The sequence below is a fragment of the Entelurus aequoreus genome, linkage group LG10 (assembly GCF_033978785.1).
Source record: "Entelurus aequoreus isolate RoL-2023_Sb linkage group LG10, RoL_Eaeq_v1.1, whole genome shotgun sequence".
Classification (NCBI taxonomy): domain Eukaryota; kingdom Metazoa; phylum Chordata; class Actinopteri; order Syngnathiformes; family Syngnathidae; genus Entelurus; species Entelurus aequoreus.
Window position 1 is genome coordinate 60,235,365 of NC_084740.1, and position 26,573 is coordinate 60,261,937.

At 35.5% G+C, this 26,573-nt stretch overlaps 1 protein-coding gene across 11 annotated transcripts in view; it reads left to right on the forward strand.

Annotated features, from left to right (window-relative positions):
• LOC133658855 (tropomyosin alpha-1 chain) overlaps nt 1-26,306 on the forward strand; it is a 58,742-nt gene extending 32,436 nt beyond the window's left edge. For 4 of the 11 annotated variants that reach the window (XM_062061324.1, XM_062061318.1, XM_062061317.1 and 1 more), the window contains 4 exons: nt 2,835-2,910; nt 3,120-3,182; nt 3,251-3,320; nt 25,789-26,306. In XM_062061324.1, the coding sequence (XP_061917308.1) occupies nt 2,835-2,910; nt 3,120-3,182; nt 3,251-3,320; nt 25,789-25,871 (292 nt within the window). In that variant the 3' untranslated portion in view covers nt 25,872-26,306. Of the gene's footprint in view, nt 1-2,834; nt 2,911-3,119; nt 3,183-3,250; nt 3,321-8,465; nt 8,549-14,563; nt 14,583-14,814; nt 15,055-25,788 lie in introns of those variants that run through there. The other 7 variants (XM_062061315.1, XM_062061314.1, XM_062061320.1 and 4 more) reach the window with 7 other exon arrangements.
• Nucleotides 26,307-26,573: the final 267 nt, after the last annotated feature.

A 26,573-nucleotide genomic window follows, 5' to 3' on the forward strand; every position in this document is an offset into this window, starting at 1 on the left:
TTATGATTGCCTCTTGATATTGCACTTTTGCCTACGCATTTGAATATTGAATTGATAGATAACTTGTTTTTAAACCAATATTTAAGTATTTATTTTTATTTTTACGCAAAATTCGGAATAAGATATATAACATTCGTCGCATAATCAGACAATATTAGAGTTTCGAAGCTATGCAATTCCATGCAGGAAATACGATTACCGTATTTTTCAGAGTATAAGTCGCTCCGGAGTATAAGTCGTACCGGCCGAAAATGCATAATAATAAAGGAAAAAAACGTATATAAGTCGCACTGGAGTATAAGTCGCATTTTTTGGGGAAATGTTTTTGATAAAAGCCAACAGCAAGAATAGACATTTGAAAGGCAATTTAAAATGTCTAAAGAATAGTGAACAACAGGCTGAATAAGTGTACGTTATATGAGGCATAAATAACCAACTGGTATGTTAACGTAACATATTATGGTAAGAGTCATTCAAATAACTATAACATATAGAACATGCTATACGTTTACCAAACAATCTGTCACTCCTAATCGCTAAATCCCATGAAATCTTATACGTCTAGTCTCTTACGTGAATGACATCAATAATATTATTTGATATTTGACGCTAATGTGTTAATCATTTCACACATAAGTCGCTCCTGAGTATAAGTCGCACCCCCGGCCAAACTATGAAAAAACTGCGACTTATAGTCCGAAAAATACGGTACTTCATATTTTCTCACAAAATGTTCATTTTGACAGAAAAAATATATGTACTGCTTGAAATTGCATACCTTTTAAACTTTATAGTATCCAATATTGCAACAAATATTACAGTATAGTATCATACTTTCCAAAAAAATGTGTTTAAATAAAAATAAATACTTAAATATCTGCTTGACTTATGATTTTACAGCAAACTACCCATCAAATTAATACAAATTACAACACATTTTACGCTGTTCTTTACAGCATATTACTGTAAATTGAAAAAACTACCATTTTTTTGCGTTAAAAGCCTGTTGACTGAGCTGCCATATTTTTACTGTAAAATCTTGTTTTTAACGGTGTATTACTGCAAATGGAAAAAAACGATACTTTTGTTTTTACGGTAGAAAAACTTGCAGCTAAATTACCAGAATAAAAAAGGAACTTGTACTGTTTTTCCATTAACAATAAAATGTTGTAAAAAAACCAATATACCGTATTTTTCGGAGTATAAGTCGCTCCGGAGTATAAGTCGCAACCGCCGAAAATGCATAATAAAGAAGGAAAAAAACATATATAAGTCGCACTGGAGTATAAGTCGCATTTTTTGGGGAAATGTATTTGATAAAAGCCAACAGCAAGAATAGACATTTGAAAGGCAATTTAAAATGTCTAAAGAATAGTGAACAACAGGCTGAATAAGTGTACGTTGTATGAGGCATAAATAACCAACTGGTATGTTAACGTAACATATTATGGTAAGAGTCATTCAAATAACTATAACATATAGAACATGCTATACGTTTACCAAACAATCTGTCACTCCTAATCGCTAAATCCCATGAAGTCTTATACGTCTAGTCTCTTACGTGAATGACATCAATAATATTATTTGATATTTTACAGTAATGTGTTAATGATTTCACACATAAGTCGCTCCTGAGTAGGGATGTCCGATAATGGCTTTTTGCCGATATCCGATATGCCGATATTGTCCAACTCTTTAATTACCGATACCGATATCAACCGATACCGATATCAACCGATATATACAGTCGTGGAATTAACACATTATTATGCCTAATTTGGACAACCAGGTATGGTGAAGATAAGGTACTTTTTTAAAAAAATGAATCAAATAAAATAAGATAAATAAATTAAAAACATTTTCTTGAATAAAAAAGAAAGTAAAACAATATAAAAACAGTTACATAGAAACTAGTAATTAATGAAAATTTGTAAAATTAACTGTTAAAGGTTAGTATTATTAGTGGAGCAGCAGCACGCACAATCATGTGTGCTTACGGACTGTATCCCTTGCAGACTGTGTTGATATATATTGATATATAATGTAGGAAGCAGAATATTAATAACAGAAAGAAACAACCCTTTTGTGTGAATGAGTGTAAATGGGGTGGCTTAGTGCACTAATTGTAAGTGTATCTTGTGTTTTTTATGTGGATTTAATTAAAAAAAAAACGATACTGATAATAAAAAAAACGATACCGATAATTCCCGATATTACATTTTAACGCATTTATCTCTACTCCTGAGTATGTCGCACCCCCGGCCAAAATATGACAAAAACTGCGCCTTATAGTCCGAAAAATAGGGTAAGTGTTTTGTCCGATTAATCGATAGATTACTAAAATAATCGATAACTGCAGCCCTAATATATATTTATATTTTAAGTGATGCCTATTCATGTCGATTTGTATAAAACTAATATTGAACCTAAAAAATAGTTGTTTTTTTTCAGCAAAAAGCTACCCTTTCCCCATGTAAAAATTCACTTTAAACTCAACATTTGCCCACTTTATGAATCATTTTGGGCTTAACTGTGAAGCCACCAAGCAGAACAATAGAGTTTGGATCCTGACTGCATTCTGGCACCCCTAAAGACCAGTGGGGCTGGAGTCTCCATCAAGGATAGTCCCTGGTCAGTTTTGTGCTGTTTGGTGGGGAAGAAGCTGTCTTGTGCAACGTGGACGCTCCACACTGGTTCTGCTCTGTTAAAGTGACTCTGGGTTCTAATCTTTGTGGTTCTTATGATGATCTTCTTTCCTGTTTGTCGTCTGCGTCGTCGTCGTCGTCCTCCTCCCTCTCCTTGGCCTCTCTTTGCACCCGCGTCAAACAAACCAGCAAATGTGCTGAGCTGGAGGAAGAGTTGAAAACTGTGACCAACAACCTGAAGTCACTGGAGGCCCAGGCTGAGAAGGTAAGCGCCCCCTGCTGGCCGACTGCATGCCGACAGTGACAACTCCCTCCCGGCTCCTGGAGGTGGAACAGATTCTCCTCCTCCTCCTCCTCTTCTTCTTCTCTCCTGTGATACTTTCTGTAGTCTTTACTAGATTTGATGACTTCTATGAGACTGATGAATATGACTAAGGTGACTCCATGACCTCTGACGGTGTTTGTGTGCCACAGTACTCCCAGAAGGAGGACAAATACGAGGAGGAGATCAAGGTCCTCACCGACAAGCTGAAGGAGGCAAGTGTCGACATTTGGGATCGGTCTTCTCCGATTCCGGTGCTTTCAAATCCGCGTTTCTTCCTCAGGCTGAGACGCGTGCCGAGTTTGCTGAGAGATCCGTAGCCAAGCTGGAGAAGACCATTGACGACCTGGAGGGTATGTTTGATTCTAACACCTCCACACTACACCCTCCATTGGGTTTCTGTCCGCTACATATTGTCATTTTAGCCATTTTCTTTACAATCAATATCATTTTCATTCTACTCTCACCTCGGTGAGTTCAAACCCCGGCCGAGTCATACCAAAGACCAGGGGTCACCAACCTTTTTGAAACCAAGAACTACTTCTTGGGTAGTGATTAATGCGAAGGGCTACCAGTTTGATACACACTTAAATAAATTGCCAGAAATAGCCAATTTGCTCAATTTACCTTTAACTGTATGTTATTATTAATAATTAATGATATTTAAACTTAATTGAACGGTTTAAAAGAGGAGAAAACACGAAAAAAATGACAATTAAATCTTGAAACATAGTTTATCTTCAACTTCGACTCTTTAAAATTCAAAATTCAACCGAAAAAAAGAAGAGAAAAACTAGCTAATTCGAATCTTTTTGAAAAAAATTTAAAAAGAATTTATGGAACATCATTAGTCATTTTTCCTGATTAAGATTCCATCCATCCATCCATTTTCTACCGCTTATTCCCTTTGTTAGAATATATAACAAATTGGACCAAGCTATATTTTTAACAAAGACAAATCATTATTTCTTGTAGATTTTCCAGAACAAAAATTTTAAAATAAATTCAAAAGACTTTGAAATAAGATTTAAATTTGATTCTACAGATTTTCTAGATTTGCCAGAATATTTTTTTTTAAAATTTTAATCATAATAAGTTTGAAGAAATATTTCACAAATATTCTTCGTCGAAAAAACAGAAGCTAAAATGAAGAATTAAATTAAAATGTATTTATTATTCTTTACAATAAAAAAAAAAAATTTACTTGAACATTGATTTAAATTGTCAGGAAAGAAGAGGAAGGAATTTGAAAGGTATAAAGGTATATGTGTTTAAAAATCCTAAAATCATTTTTAAGGTTGTATTTTTTCTCTAAAATTGTCTTTCTGAAAGTTATAAGAAGCAAAGTAAAAACAATTATGAATTTAAACAAGTGAAGACCAAGCCTTTAAAATATTTTCTTGGATTTTCTAATTCTATTTGAGTTTTGTCTCTCTTAGAATTAAAAATGTCGAGCAAAGCGAGACCAGCTTGCTAGTAAATAAATACAATTTAAAAAATGAGGCAGCTCACTGGTAAGTGCTGCTATTTGAGCTATTTTTAGAACAGGCCAGCGGGCTACTCATCTGGTCCTTACGGGCTACCTGGTGCCCGCGGGCACCGCGTTGGTGACCCCTGCCAAAGACTATAAAAATGGGAGCCGTTACCTCCCTGCTTGGCACTCAGCATCAAGGGTTAGAATTGGGGGTTAAATCGACAAAAATGATTCCCTGGGCGTGGCCACCGCTGCTGCCCACTGCTCCCCTCACCTCCCAGGGGGTGATCAAGGGTGATGGGTAATCATTGGTACTTTAACTTAACTTAGTAGGGCCTGAATTATTGCATCTTCTATATTCTATATTCATCTATAATACATTTATTGCTATTAAATCTCAAAGGGAGGCAGCAACATAAAAAATTATCACAATTTTTGTGAACAAATTTATAACGGTTATCATAATAGAATTGACAATGTTCTCAAAAAGTACTTATATACTTTCACCAAGTTATGAAAGTAGATAACAAACGCACATTATACTTTAACATCATATCAGTTATTTGAGCGTTTAACCTCTTAAGGCCCAAGCTGTTTGTTTACATGCTTTTTTAATTTCTCTTTGCTATTTGGGCTTATTGGACCCTAATTAGAATAAAAACTAAGAATCATCTTTTGATATGATGTACTTAGTCCAGGGGTCACCAACGCGGTGCCCGCGGGCACCAGGTAGCCCGTAAGGACCAGATGAGTAGCCCGCTGGCCTGTTCTAAAAATAGCTCAAATAGCAGCACTTACCAGTGAGCTGCCTCTATTTTTTAAATTTTATTTATTTACTAGCAAGCTGGTCTCGCTTTGCCCGACATTTTTAATTCTAAGAGAGACAAAACTCAAATAGAATTTGAAAATCCAAGAAAATATTTTAAAGACTTGGTCTTCACTTGTTTAAATAAATTCATACATTTTTTTACTTTGCTTCTTATAACTTTCAGAAAGACAATTTTAGAGAAAAAATACAACCTTAAAAATGATTTTAGGATTTTAAAACACATATACCTTTTTACCTTTTAAATTCCTTCCTCTTCTTTCCTGACAATTTAAATCAATGTTCAAGTAAATTGTATTTTTTTTATTGTAAAGAATAATAAATACATTTTAATTTAATTCTTCATTTTAGCTTCTGTTTTTTCGACGAAGAATATTTGTGAAATATTTCTTCAAACTTATTATGATTAAAATTTAAAAAAATTATTCTGGCAAATCTAGAAAATCTGTAGAATCAAATTTAAATCTTATTTCAAAGTCTTTTGAATTTATTTTAAAATGTTTGTTTTGGAAAATCTAGAAGAAATAATGATTTGTCTTTGTTAGAAATATAGCTTGGTCCAATTTGTTATATATTCTAACAAAGTGTAGATTGGATTTTAACCTATTTAAAACATGTCATCAAAATTCTAAAATTAATGTTAATCAGGAAAAATTACTAATGATGTTCCATAAATTCTTTTTTTAAGTTTTTCTGTTCTTTTTTTCGGTTGAATTTTGAATTTTAAAAAGTCGAAATTGAAGATAAACTATGTTTCAAAATTTAATTGTCATTATTTTCGTGTTTTCTCCTCTTTTAAACCGTTCAATTAAGTTTAAATATCATTAATTATTAATAATAACATAGAGTTAAAGGTAAATTGAGCAAATTGGCTATTTCTGGCAATTTATTTAAGTGTGTATCAAACTGGTAGCCCTTCGCATTAATCAGTACCCAAGAAGTAGCTCTTGCTTTCAAAAAGGTTGGTGACCCCTGACTTAGTCCATAAGTACACAAACGTGTACTTCATTTTAAGTGACATGCTAATTCTTATTTGTACGCTTTTTTTTTTTCCAAATTCCATTGTATGTCTTCTGACACCACCAGATGGCAGTATAAGTGTCCACATAAGTGGCCATAAGACCCCAATTCAGTAGTGTACACAATATTGGAAATAAGAGCTAAAAGGTGCTGTCCACGCATGTGGCCACTAAGCCTTTTTAATGATGTTTTTCTTTGTCCATTTTAATTTGTAGGGATTTTAGTGTTTGGTAATGATAAAGGCTAGGGTTCACTTCCTGTTTATGTGATGTCACACAGGTTCACTTCCTGTAGACACGCCCATATACCGTATTTTTCGGAGTATAAGTCGCTCCGGGGTATAAGTCGCACTGGCCGAAAATGCATAATAAAGAAGGAAAAAAACATACATAAGTCGCACTGGAGTATAAGTCGCATTTTTGGGGGACATTTATTTGAAAAGCAATTTAAAATGTCTAAAGAATAGTGAACAACAGGCTGAATAAGTGTACGTTATATGAGGCATAAATAACCAACTGGTATGTTAACGTAACATATTATGGTAAGAGTCATTCAAATAACTATAACATATAGAACATGCTATACGTTTACCAAACAATCTGTCACTCCTAATCGCTAAATCCCATGAAATCTTATACGTCTAGTCTCTTACGTGAATGACATCAATAATATTATTTCATATTTTACAGTAATGTGTTAATCATTTCACACATAAGTCGCTCCTGAGTATAAGTCGCACCCCCGGGCAAACTATGAAAAAAACTGCGACTCATAGTCCGAAAAATACGGTATAGATCTTTAATATTTATCACTTCATCTTAAGAACAAAGAGTGTATGTTTAAAGTACACAAATTAATAACTTATTTGTGTTTTATACAAGTTAAGATGTTGTCTTGTATTCAGGTCAGCATTTAAACTTAGCTTGAGATTAGCAGGCTTGCTGCTTCTCCAGGAAATGAGTTCTTTAAAGTGTGGTAATCAATTAAAGTTACATGGCGGTTAACATTTTAAACCCTAATAGTCATGGTTAGTCTCATTAAAATCAAGGTAGTCAAAACAGCGAGCTAATATCAGGGGCCGTACTTATCAAGCTTCTCAGAATTACTCCTAAGAAGTCTGCTAAGAGTTGACTTAAGAGTAAATAAATTCTTCGCTGAAAGCTGCACTTAAAAGTTAGTTATCAAGCGTCTTACTCACACTTTCAGCGAAGTGTAGGACTGAATCTTAAGTGTCACACTCAGAGCTGAATTACGACATTACTATGTGCCGTAAACGGAATTTTAGGTGACGTCATTTCTGTGTCTATAGAAATGACCAATCACGGAATGGAATCCGTTGTCTAAGAATAAAGAAATATCTTGGAAATATTTAAGTGGACAATGGGAGTGTATATTTTGACAATAAACTACAAAATAATACAAAACAAACTAGTCCCCGCCGGCACTCACGCTACCGCTCCCTCTCTTCTATCGCCCACACACTCACTGACGTCACTCACCTCACGGCCACACACATACGCTACTGTCATAACATTTTCTTTCCAATTCATTCATTAGGCAACTAATTTGAAACTGGTGTGGGTGGCTCTATATATACTAGCCCACTGCAGACACATGCAGAAATCAACATGGAATCGAAAAGTATTAAATCTGGGACAAAAATAATACCCGCTCTGTCTAAACGATACCGTTTGATCCGCTGCTCGTCATCAAACAAATCCAGAACATCGTTCCGCTCCCTGAAAGTTCGCGCACGTCTCTCTCGCCTCAGTGCCATCCCCCGCTGGCAACTCCTAACCACTTAAGACACCTCTGAAGGTCTCTTAAATATCGTGGAGAGTAGGAGTGATTCTTAGACTTAAGAACGTTGATAAAAAGCTTTTATTCTTAAGTTTGAGAGTAGGACTAAATTTCGCAAATTCTCAGGACTTAAGTGTAAAATGGCACTCTAAGAAGCTTGATAAGTACGGCCCCAGACTCACAAGGCAGGTCAACCTTTCCCCCCCCCGGACTTTCCCCCGGCTTCTGCTGCACTTTCATTCCTCTCATTCTCCTGTGGTGTAACTTTTCATTTTCCTTTTTTCTCTTCCCACTCTCTCTTTCTCCCATGAATGGTCTTCACCGACTTTTTGTCACCTTTGCCCCTCCTGTCACTCCACCTGCGGCCCCGCCCAATAGATGAGTTGTACTCCCAGAAACTGAAGTACAAGGCCATCAGCGAGGAGCTGGACCACGCCCTCAACGACATGACTTCCATGTAAAGATATTAGCATTCATTTGCAAGCTGCCGTGCCTTGCTATGCGGTTCTTTGACATGTTGTCGCTGGCCGGGCAGCACATTGTTTCACAGGGCTGGGCTAAGAAACTTTAAAGTGTGGCCATTCCTGTCATTTATTAGTGACTAATAATGCATGACAGCAGCATGCACTCACATTTCCTCTCATCAGTCATACAGTAAAGTGGCGTCCTCAGCAAAGCATGCAAATCAGCCCCTCGCTTCCTCCTTGGGTTGATCATCTACCGTATTTTCCAGACCATAGGGCGCGCTGTCGATGAGCGGGTATAGTTAGGTCTTTTTTTTATACATAAGGTGCATTGCAGGGTCTATTCACCCCAGAAGGGGACAGTGATGGCAAAGATAAAACGGTGATGCCAACCATAGAACCAGGAAGGAAAGTCTGCAACATCTAGCAAAGACTGGCTGCTCAATGTACACTACCGTTCAAAAGTTTGGGGTCACATTGAAATGTCCTTATTTTTGAAGGAAAAGCACTGTACTTTTCAATGAAGATAACTTTAAACTAGTCTTAACTTGAAAGAAATACACTCTATACATTGCTAATGTGGTAAATGACTATTCTAGCTGCAAATGTCTGCTTTTTGGTGCAATATCTACATAGGTGTATAGAGGCCCATTTCCAGCAACTATCACTCCAGTGTTCTAATGGTACAATGTGTTTGCTCATTGGCTCAGAAGGCTAATTGATGATTAGAAAACCCTTGTGCTATCATGTTCACACATCTGAAAACAGTTTAGCTCGTTACAGAAGCTACAAAACTGACCTTCCTTTGGGCAGATTGAGTTTCTGGAGCATCACATTTGTGGGGTCAATTGGCCAGAAAAAGAGAACTTTCATCTGAACCTCGACAGTCTATTCTTGTTCTTAGAAATGAAGGCTATTCCACTAAATTGTTTGGGTGACCCCAAACTTTTGAACGGTAGTGTATGCAAAACAATTAAGTAGATATTAAATATACATTGAATACACGCAGTACAGTTTAACACTACCTATGAAACACCACTAGGTGGCGGTATCATTCTGTTCTGGCTCCGTTACGTGTCTCTCAAATGGTGTAAAGAAGTACTTTTACTTTATTCTACTCGTATTAAACATTTGTTAACTTGTTTTTATACGTGTATTACAGTAACGGTACGTGTATTTGTATTGAACCGTTTCGGTACGGGGGTTCCGGTTCGGTTCGGAGGTGTACCGGACGAGTTTCCACGCGGACATATTAAGTAGCGTAACGCACGTTGTGTAAACAAAGCACACCGAGGCACAACACACGGCATGCTAGCAGCTAACAGGCTAGGATAGACTGACCATACGTCCTCTTTTCACCGGACATGTCCTCTTTTGCGGAGTTTCTTAAATGCCTCAAATCTCCGGCATGTTGAGTTAGGGTGGCGTGTATTTTCATTTTAATTTTTTTAATTTTTTTTTTTATTGACATCCAGCATCAGACATTCCTATCCATTACATCCTATTCACATACATCTTATATCTGTTGTCTGTCCTAAATGTCCAAATGTTTTTTGTTTATATCCCAACCATACCACCCACCACCACACCCCCTCCCCCGAAAAGAAAGTAACAGCAAAAAAAACAACAACAAAGTAATATCTACAAATACAACAATTGAATGAACAAAAAATAAATGATAATACATTAATAATAATCAGAAATAAAATAATTATATATATAAACAGATACATATATGTATATATATACACACACATACACATACATACATACCTGTACACATATAGAGAGTAATCCTTTTTTTTTTTTTGAGCAGTTCAATCACTAATTCGAAAAATTAAAGTCAGGTTTATGGGGCGTGACATAATTGACCCAGTTTTCCCAGTATGAAGTAAATTTTTCCAATTTATAATTAATAAAGGCAGTTATCTTCTCCATTTTATATATGTCTATTGTGATTTCCATCCATTGCTTCAAAGTTGGGCTATCCTGGGATATCCATTTCCTAGCAATGGTCTTTTTACAGGCCACCAGTAGGATATTCATTAAGTGTTTATCTTTCTTCAGCCAGTCCTGAGATACATGTCCAAAAAACAAAGTTTTACTTTCGAGGGGTATTTCACGTTTGAAGATATCCTGTAGAGCTTGGTGTGTCTCTTTCCAGTAGTCCTTCATGCTGGAGCAGTCCCAGAAAACATGGTGTATTTTCAATGTACGTTCAGGGTTAAGAAGGGGTTAAAAACAAAACAAATTGCGCGCGCAGCAGCATTGGTGAGGGAGGGGCAGAGACAGAGAGAGAGAGAGAGAGTTATGATAAACGCGCATGCGTCGCCAGGCTCTGCTTTTTATCCATAGATTTATCACATTTAATTTGTTATTATCTATAGCAGGGCTGTCAAAAGTGTGCCCCGGAGGCCATTTGCGGCCCACAGCTAATGTTTTAAAGGCCCACGGCACATTTTAAAAATACTATTAAAATAAACAAAAACATAACAAAAGTGAAATAAAAAAGGTGAAATGTAATTTAGAAAAAGTTGCAATGTTGACTAATAAAACAAAGCTGTTTTTTTTTCTTTCAAACTGTCATTGCTCAAAACATAATATTGAATCAAAATCAATGTTATTATGAATTATTGACCTATCCAAGGTTCCCATTACTTCACATCAAATATTCCACTGAGAAACATATTTTTTTTTGGTGGAAGATTTTGCAAATTTGGTAAATAAATAACCCCAAAATGTATATTTTGTTGTTTTCTTACTGTACCGAAAATGAACCGAACCGTGACCTCTAAACCGAGGTACGTACCGAACCAAAATTTTTGTGTACCATCACACCCCTAGTAAATAGTGTTCAAATAGTGCAGGGCGATACTGCAAATCTTGGTATCAACCTAATACTATGCCGATTTACTTAATTCGAGGTCATTAAAAGACTTTGTGATTTTGCCTTTAGTTTAGTTTGTCATTGTATTTATTATAACTACACTATATAATCAGTGTTTTTCAACCACTGTGCCGCGGCACACTAGTGTGTGCCGTGAGATATTGTCTGGTGTGCCGTGGGAAATTATGCCACTTCACCTAATTTATCCCAAAAATATTTTTGGCAAATCAATAATTAGAATCTGCCAATAATGTGCCGTTGCTTAGTGTCTGTGCTGCGTAAAACTCGGCAGGGTAACCACGTAATACTCCATTTCAGTAGGTGGCAGCATTGCTTTGTAAAAGTCGGAATGTGTCGGGTGAGACGAGGATGGTTTGTTGTGATCCCGATATGCAGACCACAGTGGGAGGCAGAGTGCAGGTGAAAAGGGTATGTAATGCATAAACCCAAAATGAACGAAAGGAAAAGGCTACGCAAAACAAAAGTCAAACTGAACTGGCGACAAAGTAAACAGAGACAGAATGCTGGACGACAGCAAAAACTTACGGCGTCCACAAAGTACATCCGTACGTGACATGACAATCAACAATGTCCACACAAAGAAGGATAGCAACAACGTAAATAGCCTTGCTTGCTAACACAAAGCAGGTGCGCAGAATAGCGCTCAAAGGAAGACATGAAGCCACTACAGGAAAACACCGGCAATACAGGAAGCAAGACAAGAACTAAAGCACTACACACAGGAAGACACCAACACACTCAAAATAAGACACGACGACTTGGTGGAGTTACATTTTTTAAAGTTTTCTGCTGGTGGTGTGCCTCCGGATTTTTTTTATGATAAAAATGTGCCTTGCCTCAAAAAAGGTAGAAAAACACTGCTATGGATGATTTACGACATGTAAAATATATATATTTATATGGACACACTTATTTATCAACATACTAACCAAACGGTATAACAGTTTAATACAAGGCAGGTTTATTTACGCGGCGCGATTTGTACACGAGGCCAAGTGCTTTACGGATGCAAACAATCACAGGCGAATTACGTCATAAAAATAAGGATCATTCAATAAAAAAATAAAAGAAGGTAGACAAAATACTTTTAGTTCAATAAAAGTGTTTTTTTAGCCTGCATTTGAACTTTGCCGACGTTGATTTCAGGAGCATAAAACTGAAATGCAGCCTCGCCGTATTTAATACAAGTGCCATATTTTCCGGACCAGAGGGCGCACCGGATTATGAGGCGCACTGTCGATGAGCGGGTCTAGTCAGGTCTATTTTCATACAAAAGGCACACCGGATTATAAGGCGCATTAAAGGGGTCATATTATGATTATTTTCTAAATGTAAAAGACTTCCTTGTGGTCTACATCAGTGGTCCCCAACCTTTTTGTAGCTGCGGACCGGTCAACGCTTGAAAATTTGTCCCACGGACCGGTGGGGCGGGGTAATTAATTTTTTTTTTTTTTTTTTTTTTTTTTACATAAATAAATACAATCATGTGTGCTTACGGACTGTATCCCTGCAGGCTGTATTGATCTATATTGATATAGAATGTATATATTGTGTTTTTTTATGTTGATTTCATTTTTTTTTTTTTTTTTAATTCTTGTGTGGCCCGGTACCAATCGGTCCGCGGACCGGTACCGGTCCGCACAAGAATTTAAAAATAAATTAATTTAAAAAAATAATAATAATAATTTTATGAACCACCGGGCCGCGGCCCGGTACCAATCGGTCCACGGACCGATACCGGGCCGCGGACCGATACCGGGCCGCGGCCCGGTGGTTGGGGACCACTGGTCTACATAACATGTAATGGTGGTTCTTTGCTCAAAATGTTGCATAGATGATGTTTTACACATCATCTTCAAGTGACTTTCTGACAGTCTCTTCAGGATGCGCCGTTTTGTGGGCGCTCTTATTTACGTGCCTCCACTTGGACAGCGTCTTCTCCCCCGTCATCTTTGTTGTAGCGGTATAGTGTGCAAGGACGGGAGTGGAAGAAGTGTCAAAAGATGGCGCTAACTGTTTTAATGACGTTCAGACTTTACTTCAATCAATAACGGAGCAGCATCTCCTCATCCGTGGCTCACTAGTGCAACAACAACGCCCGGAATGTGTCCCGTGAAAAACCGTCCGACCGGAACTCTCTAATAACTAAAGTTACTTGGGTGAATAATGTAAACTCACTACACCGGTATGTTTTAGCGCTTTCACGGCGAGTTTACTGACAGATATAAGTAAGAACTTTACACTACTTTATATTAGAAATGGCAACAGCGGAGGATGAATGTCCTGTAACTAAAGTTCCTTGGGTGAATAATGTAAACTCACTATACCGGTATGTTTTAGCGCTTTCACCGCGAGTTTACTGACAGATATAAGTAAGAACTTTACACTACTTTATATTAGAAATGGCAACAGTGGAGGATGAATGTCACATAACAAGAAGATAGAGAAAAAGAAGAAGCTTAGCGACTACGGTGTCGGCACAACATTTTCAGGACTTATGCAGATCCAAAATACACATCAGCAGGTACCAAAAGGTAAGAAAAGTTGGTTTTCCATAATATTGTGCAACAAAACGCCAGATAATGTCTGCTAATAAGTGCCATTTTGCGGTCCTTATACACACACACCATAACAATACTCGTATGTTTAATGTTCCGACAATCCATCAAGCGGTGTGGCTTCATAGCTTACCGAAGTCGTACTAAAAACATGTTGACATATTTTTGAGTGCCGTGTGTAATGTTCTATATTCTCAATGGAACATTTAAAGTTCTGGTGTTGTTTACTGCCATCAAATTGCAGTCTCCACGTATCTCTTATGTGTGACTGCCATCTACTGGCCACACTTATCATTACACCATGTGCCAAATGAAATAGCTTCGAGGTCGGTAAGCACAACCAGAATCATTCCGTACATTTGGCGCATCGGGTTACAAGGCGCACTGTCCAGTTTTTGAGAAAATGAAAGGATTTTAAGTGCGCCTTATAGTCGGGACGAATACGGTACTAATATGTCCTGCTTCCACCCTCATTAAATCACCCGCCCCCTGGTTTAGTTGATGTCTGGTTCACTCTTACCTTTTCTCTCCTCCCCACCCACGCAGATAAATTGTTTCCATCCCATCAAAGACGCCTCCTCCCGGCTGAGTGGCGTCTCTCCGCCCTCTCCATCCTCCTTTCCTTCCTCTCGCTTTTCCCCGCCATCCTGTTTGTTCTCATCCTCATCTCAAAGTCCATCCTATCTCTTGTACAGAATCCTAAAATCATTCTGCGTTGTGTAAAAAAAAAACGAATAAACCTCATCCATTCTATGTTTATGTCTTTACTCTGTCCCTATTTATTTCCACCTTTTTAGGTTCTGTCTCCATTTTTCCCTTTTTCTCCCCATCCTTTTCATGTTGTAGCCTTGTTAGACGTGGAAAATTCAAAGCTGAGCCAGTTGAGACTGTTGAATGCTGATTACTGCGGCAGGGAATCTTACTTGGGGTGTTTTGGGAAGATGTTGGTAAAGTAGCGAGACGACGGGGAACATCTGGTTGGATAAATACGATTGTCGGTTGCAACGTTATGACACCTGGGCATTGTACGTTATGCAGTATTTCAATAAATGTAACATGGAAATGCTCTTGAGTCTTATTGGTGTAAATCAGGGGTCACCAACCTTTTTGAAAGCAAGAGCTACTTCTTGGGTAGTGATTAATGCGAAGGGCTACCAGTTTGATACACACTTAAATAAATTGCCAGAAATAGCCAATTTGCTAAATTTACCTTTAACTCTATGTTATTATTAATAATTAATGATATTTACACTTAATTGAACGGTTTAAAAGAGGAGAAAACACGAAAAAAATGACAATTCAATTTTGAAACATAGTTTATCTTCAATTTTGACTCTTTAAAATTCAAAATTCAACCGAAAAAAAGAAGAGAAAAACTTAAAAGAATTTATTGAACATCATTAGTAATTTTTCCTGATTAAGGTTAATTTTAGAATTTTGATAACATGTTTTAAATAGGTTAAAATCCAATCCGCACTTTGTTAGAATATATAACAAATTGGACCAAGCTATATTTCTAACAAAGACAAATCATTATTTCTTCTAGATTTTCCAGAACAAACATTTTAAAAGAAATTCAAAAGACTTTGAAATAAGATTTAAATTTGATTCTACAGATTTTCTAGATTTGCCAGAATAATTTTTTTGAATTTTAATCATAATAAGTTTGAAGAAATATTTCACAAATATTCTTCGTCGAAAAAACAGAAGCTAAAATGAAGAATTCAATTAAAATGTATTGATTATTATTTACAATAAAAACAATAAATTTACTTGAACATTGATTTAAATTGTCAGGAAAGAAGAGGAAGGAATTTAAAAGGTAAAAAGGTATATGTGTTTAAAAATCCTAAAATCATTTTTAAGGTTATATTTTTTCTCTAAAATTGTCTTTCTGAAAGTTATAAGAAGCAAAGTAAAAAAAAAATGAATCTATTTAAACAAGTGAAGACCAAGTCTTTAAAATATTTTCTTGGATTTTCAAATTCTATTTGAGTTTTGTCTCTCTTAGAATTAAAAATGTCGGGCAAAGCGAGTCCAGCTTGCTAGTAAATTTAAAAAAATTAAAAAATAGAGGCAGCTCACTGGTAAGTGCTGCTATTTGAGCTATTTTTAGAACAGGCCAGCGGGCTACTCATCTGGTCCTTACGGGCTACCTGGTGCCCGCGGGTAAATGATCATGCAGGGGATTCATTTGTCGCGGATTACCTGACACATGAAACGTGCACTATCCACTACGCTGCAAAAAGTCCGTGTTCAGAAACAAGAAGGAAAAAAATACAAAAATGAGGGGTATTTTATTTGAATTAAGCAAAATTATCTGCCAATAGAACAAGAAAATTCGGCTTGTCAAGACTTTCCAAAACAAGGAAAATTAGCTAACCTCAATGAACCCAAAAATACCTTAAAATAAGTATATTCTCACTAATAACAAGTGCACTTTTCTTGGTAGGAAAAAAAAAGAGACATTTTTGCTCAATATGTTGAAAAATATTCTTAAATGAAGTAAATGCTGGTGCCATTATCATGACATGATATGCGCTCAGCATCAGAAAGTGTTACTTTAAAAAAGTAGTTTTCTACTTGTGAGTGTTGATGACACAGCTTTGCAACAGTTGATATTCTAGTTTCAAGCATGTTTTACTCAATATAGCTCATCAAATCTCAGCAACAAGCTGTAATATCTTACTGAGATCATTTAGGACCAAAACACTTAAAACAAGTAAAACACTCTAACATAAAATCTGCTTAGTGAGAAGAATGATCTTATCAGACAGAAAATAAGCAAATATCACCCTTAGTTGACATATTTCATCTTACTTAGATCTCAGTTTTTACAGTGTAGAAGCTTTGAATATCTTAAAATGTGTTTTGTGGCAACTACGTAGAGTGGCGCTTTCCATCGTTTTCAGCGGACCGCATTGCAAAATGACACATAAACGAACCCTCCCCTTTCCTCTCACACGAGATCCACCCAGGAGTGGGTTCATATGAATCCCTTTCCTGCTGTAGGCGAGTGTAAGCAAAGTAATTTCAACATAAACATCATTCATTGACCTAAGTAGTTACATTTTAACTCACAACTACATCTTTACAACCTAAACATTCATTGTATGCACTCTCTTGTCCCACTCAAACCTGCAAACATTTCCCTTTCCCTTGGGAAACTCACATATTTTGCCCCTTTTCACCCCTGCATTTTCCCAGTACTGTAATTTTCATGGGGGAAAACAATCCTCTTGTGTCCAAGCTTCCGTTCAGCTCGGCAACATTTCTACAAGATATCTTGTGTACTGTGTGGTTTACAGCAGGGGTGTCAAAGTGGTTTTCATTGAGGGCCACATGGCTTGTAACAGTGAATAATGTATGAATTTGCCTCTGGATTTCATTATTTATACATTGTTTTAAGTAGACTGTCCATTTTACAGTAAAAAAAACCTTTAAATTCACAAAATGTTACTGTAAAATATAGTGGGTTTTTTTACAACATTTTACGGTAAAAGGAAAAACAGTACCACTGTTTATTAGGGAGGGTTTACAGAAAAATCTGGCAGCTTGGTTGCCAGAATTTTTGTGTTGAATTGGCATTTTTCATTTTATTTTATTTTTTTTTCCATTTTTTTATTAATTTCAGGCAATGACATAAAAAAGTACAAAGTTGACAACACATAATATAAATTAATATCAGTGTTTCCCATAAACTGCCAAGATACCTGTGGCGGTGGGGGCGTGGCTATGGGCGTGGTCACCATGACATCATCGAGTAATTTGCATAATTTACTACAATATGATTTTCTCTAAAAAGGCTAAAAAAAATGTATACTTACTAATTAATAATAACAGTTTTGTTTTAAACGTCCATCCATCCATCCATTTTACAATATAATTACAACACTTTATGTACATATTTATATACAGATTTGAACAATAAGTTATTCACTGAACTATATTTATTAATTGTGGTTCTTACAAAAAATATATCTTATAAAATATAAAAGCTAAAATGTCTCTTAAAGCTCTGCCCCTTTAATTAGTGCATACTAAATAATTTAACTTTAGCCTACTACTACAACCATATTATTTACCAGCAACATAAAGTGAAACAGAGGCAGAGGTGTCCTGCCACAGTCAGTAACAAATAAACAGAAAACAGTAGTGGTCAAATACAAATAAGGCAACAAGAGAAGTATCCTACACTTCTCTTTTGTAAAGTAAATGTGAACAGCCGATATGGGCATCTACATCAACTATATGATTTGCCTGAGAAGCTGGACAGGAATATAAAAATATATATATATATATTATTATTATTATATTTTTTTTATTATTTGTGGTGGACGTAATTCTTTCGTGGCGGGCCGCCACAAATAAATGAATGTGTGGGAAACACTGAATATAGTGCAAAAGGTAATGTATAGTATGTAATGCATGATTGTCCAGTTTGGCAATTCTTTTTACAACATGATATTGTTCATGGAAAAATTGTACAAGTTATTTTTTTTATTCTGGCAACTTAGCTGCCTGTTTTTCTACCGTAAAAACAAATGCACCGTCTTTCCATTTACAGTAATACACCGTTAAAAACAACAACCCTAAATTTTACAGTCAAAAACTGGCAGCTCAGTCAACAGAATTTTAACACAAAAACTGGTTGTTGTTTTTTTATTTACAGTAATATGCTGTAAAGAACAACTTAAAATGTATTGTCATTTTTATGAATTTGATGGGTAGTTTGCTGTAAGGTTAAGTATTTTAAAATATTTTTATTCACACCAAAACGTGATAGGCTCCAGCAACCCCCGCGACCCCAAGAGGGACAAGCGGTAGAAAATGGATGGATGGATGTTTGGTAAAAGTATGATAATATACTGTAATATTTGTTGCAATATTGTAGGGCTGCAACTAACGATTAATTTGGTAATCGATTAATCTGTCGATTATTACTTCGATTAATCGATTAATAATCGGATAAAATAGACAAACTACATTTCTGTCCTTTCCAGTATTTTATTGAAAAAACCCAGCATACTGGCACCATACTTATTTTGATTATTGTTTCTCAGCTGTTTGTACATGTTGCAGTTTATAAATAAAGGTTTATTTAAATAAATACATTTAAAAAAAATTTAAAAAAACCTCTGCGCATGCGCATAGCATAGATCCAACGAATCGATGACTAAATTAATCGGCAACTATTTTTATAATCGATTTAATCGATTAGTTGTTGCAGCCCTACAAAATTGTATACTATTAAAGTTTGAAAGGTATGCATTTTCAAGCAGTACATATATTTGTTCTGTCAAAATGAAAAAAATCTATTACATTTAGTGAGAAAATATGAAGTACTATATAGAAACTTAACAATTAACAGGTGAAATTATGTTTTTAAGTACTAAACCGGTACTTTAAAAAATCAAAACTCTGCCTTTTTATGACCTTTTTCGTGACATTGAAGTGTGACAGACTAGTTAGCAAACTACTTTAGTGATATAAATTAAATCAGTGGTTCTCTCAGAAAACACTTGCCTCTCCACGTGCCACCATAATGACCAACACAGTAGCACAGTAGGCCTAAGTATTCATTAAAAACAAAGCAGAACTTTTATTTAACAAGTATATTCAATATTTCGGACACTAACATTACACACAGTTTGAACAGTATCACTGTGTTTGAATATTTAATTAGGTGATTATTTGGCGTACCACTAGACGAAGACCATGTACCACTGGTGGTACGTGAGAATCACTGTATTAAAGGAGCCATATGTAAAAACAATATGGCCAGAAATGGTACTGCAATCACGGTCAAAATTCTGTAGTCCCCAATCCCTGAGTGAGGTTGCCAGATATGCAGCCAAATCCAGCTGGATGGACTGGACTACTTCATGGAACTTCAAACTTCCACTGCCTCTTTCTAGGGGTTGAGGTGCTGGGACCATAATAGCTGAATAGACGAGCGTTTTGTCAACAACAAACCTCTAACCAACACATTATACACAGAAATTAGACTATTTTCAGGAAGAAGTACGTCGAGCCTGCGTACAATATCACAACAACCATATGGTTATTGTCAGTACTATCAGAAAACAAAGACTAAAACCAGCTACGCATTGGTTGCAGGAACATACTAGCTTTGTTAGACAAGATTATAGACTGTATTGGACAATATAGTTTACATACCAAATGTCAATTTCTATTTATTACAAGTGATAAGAAAAGGTAAATGCCCGATTTACCTATCAAGGAGGAAATTAGCAAGTTTGGCGTCAGATGAAAAAAATGGTCTCCATCTTCCAAAGGCATCTCCGATACAAATCCTGGTTTTGTTCCTGGCTTTGTCATGAATAAGTTGAGAATGGTAACTTTTAAAATTTACTAAAGTCTGACATGTTTAGTAACTTTACCAGTGGCAGTAGCCAGACCAAGATGGCAAACTGATTGTGACACACCCACAGACTTTCTAATTGGTCAAACGGTGGAGGGCGGGGCATCGAAATGAAAACAATAACAATATTTCTGGGCTGTAAATCTAATTTTGAAATGAGCATATCCCGGCTGAACTACTGTTATCAGTTACAGAGGTATTGGAAAAGAAGATGATTTATTAATGCTTTTTGACATATCATTTAATGATGACTTGACATGAAATTGAATTGAATTTATAACCAAGTAATCCAGTCAAAATTAAGGAATAAAATCTTCCAAAAATTCACATAAATATTGCAGCAATAGCGAGCATAGAGAACGTGCAAAAAACGACTTACTTGAGTTGTAATGGTCGACGCTCAGAATTCTGGGTGCTCCTGAACGCAACCTGGCATGTCGTAAGAGTCATTGGTGCACAAAGAGAAAGTGTCGTACTGAAGTCGTGGACACTGGCTGGGCTAGCGCTGTTATGTTGGCGTGCTATCCCTGTGTTCCGTAAAGTCAAGCTTTCAAAATAAAAGCACGGCAGTAAAATAAGACAGTTACGTCACGATACAGAAGGTAGGTGGGTCTATTGGACCAACACTTCTATTTTATGGGAAAATGTTCTTGTTTCCAAATGCAAATGATGACCGGTACTGTTGAAATATTAAAGAAGAGTTTGTGCAAAACTATTTAATTGGGTTAAAGTCAGCTTTATTGTCCAAACGGTGAACTAGGTAGGGCTGTCGCAAAGAAAATCGATTCACATCCGAATCACGATGCCTACTTTAGTGCGATTCTGAATCAGTTCCTAAAAAGAGGTATTGAAATGATTATACTTGTATATATTTATGTAGGTTTACATGTATAATTTACAGTTGTATATTTACTCTGATTTATATACTGTATGTATTTTCATATGTGTCAATGTTTGTTGTAGTTTGTGTGTATGGTTTAGCGGGGAAAAAACACCAAAAAAGTGACAAAAGACAAATAAGTTGTTAAAAATAGACATGAATAATACTTTCCCCCTTTTTCATTGTTTTCGAAACTGATCATTTTAAGGAAAAATCAATATTTTACGTGGTCCTGGCATCCTGAGAATATCCTACTCCCAGCATATCCTGTTGACTTTTCTGCTCTCCCCAAATTTAAAGGAAGTACAAATCCATTAATTTTGCCTATAAATATATAAAGTACAAGCCAACAGTTAGGCCACACCTTCTCATTCAATCTTTATTTCCATGACTATTTACATTGTAGATTGTCACATCAAAACTATGAATGAACACATGTGGAGTTATGTACTTAACAACAAAAAGGTGGAATAACTGAAAACATCTTTTATATTCTAGTTTCTTCAAAATAGCCGCCCTTTGCTCTGATTACTGCTTTGCACACTCTTGGCATTCTCTCCATGAGCTTCAAGAGGTAGTCGCCTGAAATGGTTTTCACTTCACAGGTGTGCCTTATCAGGGTTGATTAGTGGAATGTCTTGCTTTATCAATGGGGGTTTGGGACTAAGGCTGCAACTAACAACTCATTTGATAATCCATTAATGTGTCGATTATTACTTCGATTAATAATCGGATAAAAGAGACAAACTACATTTCTATCCTTTCCAGTATTTTATTGAAAAAAAAACAGCATACTGGCACCATACTTATTTTGATTATTGTTTCTCAGCTGTTTGTAAATGTTGCAGTTTATAAATAAAGGTTTATTAAAATAAAAAAGGAAATAAAAAGCCTCTGCGCATGCGCATAGCATAGATCCAACGAATCGATGACTAAATTAATCACCAACTATTTTAATAATCGATTTAATCGATTAGTTGTTGCAGCTGTCACGCCAATTTTCTTCCCATTACAAAAACCTTCCTATCCCCCATTTACTTCCGGGGTCATTTCCTCTTACGTCATTTCCTCTTTCGATAGCACTTCAGCTTTGACTGCCCGTCGCTGTTTTTTTAATTTTTTATAATATAGCGTTAACAAAACGTCTGTATTAATCGGACAAATTAACTTGAGGATATTCCTGACTGCACATTTGACTCGTGGACATTAATATTAGTGAAATGGTTTCAACAATAATGTTGATTTAAAGTACAGACAATTAACAGTATTATATATTAATTAATATTAGTGAAATGGTTTCAACAATAATGTTGATTTAAAGTACAGACATTTAACAGTATTATATATTAATTAATATTAGGGAAATGGTTTCAACAATAATGTTGATTTAAAGTAGTACAGACATTTAACAGTATTATTTAGTAATTAATATTAGTGAAATGGTTTCAACAATAATGTTGATTTAAAGTACAGACATTTAACAGTATTATATATTAATTAATATTAGTGAAATGGTTTGAACAATAATGTTGATTTAAAGTACAGACATTTAACAGTATTATATATTAATTAATATTACTGAAATGGTTTGAACAATAATGTTGATTTAAAGTACAGACTTAACATTATTATATATTAATTAATATTAGTGAAATGGTTTCAACAATAATGTTGATTTAAAGTACAGACATGTAACAGTATTATATAGTAATTAATATTAGTGAAATGGTTTCAACAATAATGTTGATTTAAAGTACAGACATTTAACATTATTATATATTAATTAATATTAGTGAAATGGTTTCAACAATAATATTGATTTAAAGTAGTACAGACATTTAACATTATTATATATTAATTAATATTAGTGAAATGGTTTCAACAATAATGTTGATTTAAAGTAGTACAGACATTTAACAGTATTATATAGTAATTAATATTAGTGAAATGGTTTCAACAATAATATTGATTTAAAGTAGTACAGACATTTAACATTATTATATATTAATTAATATTAGTGAAATGGTTTCAACAATAATGTTGATTTAAAGTACAGACATTTAACATTATTATATATTAATATTAGTGAAATGGTTTCAACAATAATATTGATTTAAAGTACAGACATTTAACAGTATTATATATTAATTAATATTAGTGAAATGGTTTCAACAATAATGTTGATTTAAAGTACAGACATTTAACATTATTATATATTAATTAATATTAGGGAAATGGTTTCAACAATAATGTTGATTTAAAGTACAGACATTTAACAGTATTATATATTAATTAATATTAGGGAAATGGTTTCAACAATAATGTTGATTTAAAGTAGTACAGACATTTAACAGTATTATATATTAATTAATATTAGTGAAATGGTTTCAACAATAATGTTGATTTAAAGTACAGACATTTAACAGTATTATATATTAATTAATATTTTTTGCACGTTACCACGAAGACAGAAGTTCCCAGCAGCGGCCCTAACACTCCGCTTGAAATGTTTCGAGAAGATTTGGATTCTATCGATCGCTGTCAATGACGTAAGAGGAAATGATGTAAGTAAGGGGAAATGACGTAAGAGGAAATGACCCCGGAAGTAAATGGGGGATAGGAAGGTTTTTGAAATGGGAAGAAAATTGGCGTGACACAGCCCTAGTTGGGACCATCAGTTGTGTTGGGAATGAGGATGTGTCCAAACTTTTGGACTGTACTGTAGCTGAAGTAGTTTTTAATTATTTATTTATTATTATTATTATTATTGAAGTTGTTTTATTTGTTTTTTATTTATTTATTATTTATTTATTTAAATTATTATTATTATTTATTTATTTTGTATTAAGTCTTCTGACGTGTCCCACATGAGTTAATGAATCCACACAACTTATTAGTCTTTTGCCACTTTCTTGCTTCATCCCAAAGTTTGACCTCTGGTGCTTCATTGTGTGATTTAAATTGATCAAGTTATTAGAAATCCCTCCGTATTGTTCTGAATGTCTCCACCCAAGACACATATCATATCCTCATTAGCTTTCCTAGCAAAGGTAGGCGCTGCATTTTCCAGATTTCTTTGTTTTGTTTACTGCAAGATGCCCCGTTTAAAACTGCCCTGTCACTAATGGAGTAACTAAGCCTTGAACGGGGACTAATACCTTTTTGAATTTAACGTGTTCGTTCGAAGTGTACGTACTAAAAGCCGTGGTTGTCACGTTGTGTAAATGGTAAATAAAAAGAGAATACAACAAATCCTTTTCAACTTATATTCAATTGACTAGACTGCAAAGACAAGATATTTCATGTTCACACTGAGAAACTTCCTTTTTTTGCAAATAATCATGAACTTGGAATTTAATGGCAGCAACACATTGCAAAAAAGGCATTTTTACCACTGTGTTACATGGCCTTTCCTTTTAACAACACTCAGTAAAGGTTTGGGAACCGAGGAGACACATTTTTGAAGCTTTTCAGGTGGAATTCTTTGCAATGTGGACCTCAGAACACTTTTCTACTTTGCATCAGTCCATCTTAGATGAGCTCGGGCCCAGTGAAGCCGGCGGCGTTTCTGGGTGTTGTTGATAAATGGCTTTGGCTTTGCATAGTGGAGTTTAAACTTGCACTTACAGATGTAGCGACCAACTGTAGTTACTGACAGTGGTTTTCTGAAGTGTTCCTGAGCCCATGTGGTGATATCCTTTACACACCGATGGCGCTTTTTGATGCAGTACCGCCTGAGGGATCGAAGGTGCGTAATATCATGGCTTACACACAGTGATTTCTCCAGATTTTCTGAACTTTTTGATGATTTTACGGAGCGTAGATGGTGAAATCCCTAAATTCCTTGCAATAGCTGGTTGAGAAATGTGGTTCTTCAACAATTTGCTCGGGCGTTTGTTGACAAAGTGGTGACCCTCGCCCCCGTCCTTGTTTGTGAATGACTAAACATTTCATGGAAGCTGCTTTTACACCCAATCATGGCACCCACCTGTTCCCAATTAGCCCGTTCACCTGTGGGATGTTCCAAATAAGTATTTGATGCGCATTCCTCAACTTTCTCACTCTTTTTTGCCACTTGTGCCAGCTTTTTTGAAACATGCTGCAGGCATCAAATTCCAAATGAGCTAATATTTGCAAAAAATAACAAAATTTGTCAGTTTGAACATTAAACATTACAACTTTGCAGTCTATTCAATTGAATATAAGTTGAAAAGGATTTGTTGTATTCTCTTTTTATTTACCATTTACACAACGTGACAACTTCACTGCTTTTGTATGTGTGTGAGTTCTGATAGCTTTTACATTTGTATTGCACTGTTTCCAACTACTACAAGACTCATTTTTAACAGCTTTGTCTGAATAACAATGTTACATTTTTGTTGCCATGTTTTTGAGTGCTGTGTAGAGTTGGCTAAAACCACTTGGATTGTAACAAGCTTGATTATTAACCGTTCAGACTTGTGTGCAGTGCAACTAACACCAGCTTTTCCATACATTTGTCAACAGAGAAACTGTCCCAGGCTAAAGAAGAGAACCTTGATATGCACCAGATGTTGGACCAGACTCTAATGGAACTGAATAATTTGTGAAAACGCAGTCTGACCCCGACTTGCGCTGTTGTTTTTTGCTTCTTCTTTTTTTTTTTGTACTCGCACCTTTGCTACCCCGTCAACCTGTACCTTGCCCACGGTGCAGATGCTGTTTGTGTTGCACCGTCCTGCCTTCAGTGGAACCAAGGAGCTAAGGGAAGTAAAGCTTAACCATTCCCTCTGATGTCGCCGACAGTGAGAAGCACGGTTGATAGATTGTGCTCGGGTGACGTTGCAGGTGACAAAGATTGTCTGCTACATCGCGTACATGTCTTCTCTTCCACTTTCATTTTTGCACATACCAAAGGACAAAGTGGAGAAATTTAGCACTTAAGTCAACCTCACGATAATGCCTTTTCTGCATTCTGTTAGAAGCATAGATGCTGCACTTCTTTAAAAAAAAAAAAAAAAATCAAAAAAAAAAAAAAAAGTAAATATTTTGGTGCTAGTGCATTCATCTTTAGGCATTACTATATATTGTTTTGGTAAGTTTCTTCATTTTGTCGGTCCTGTATTTGGTTGTGCATTGTTTTAGCATTTTTAATGGCGATGTTTCAAATGTTTATCATATTTGAAATGTAAAAAAAAAAAAAAAGAATTAAATTAAAGCACGTTTTCAAAGCTTTCAGTTGTGTTTTGGGGTGTGTACATATACATATACGTGTGTATATATATATATATATATATATATATATATATATA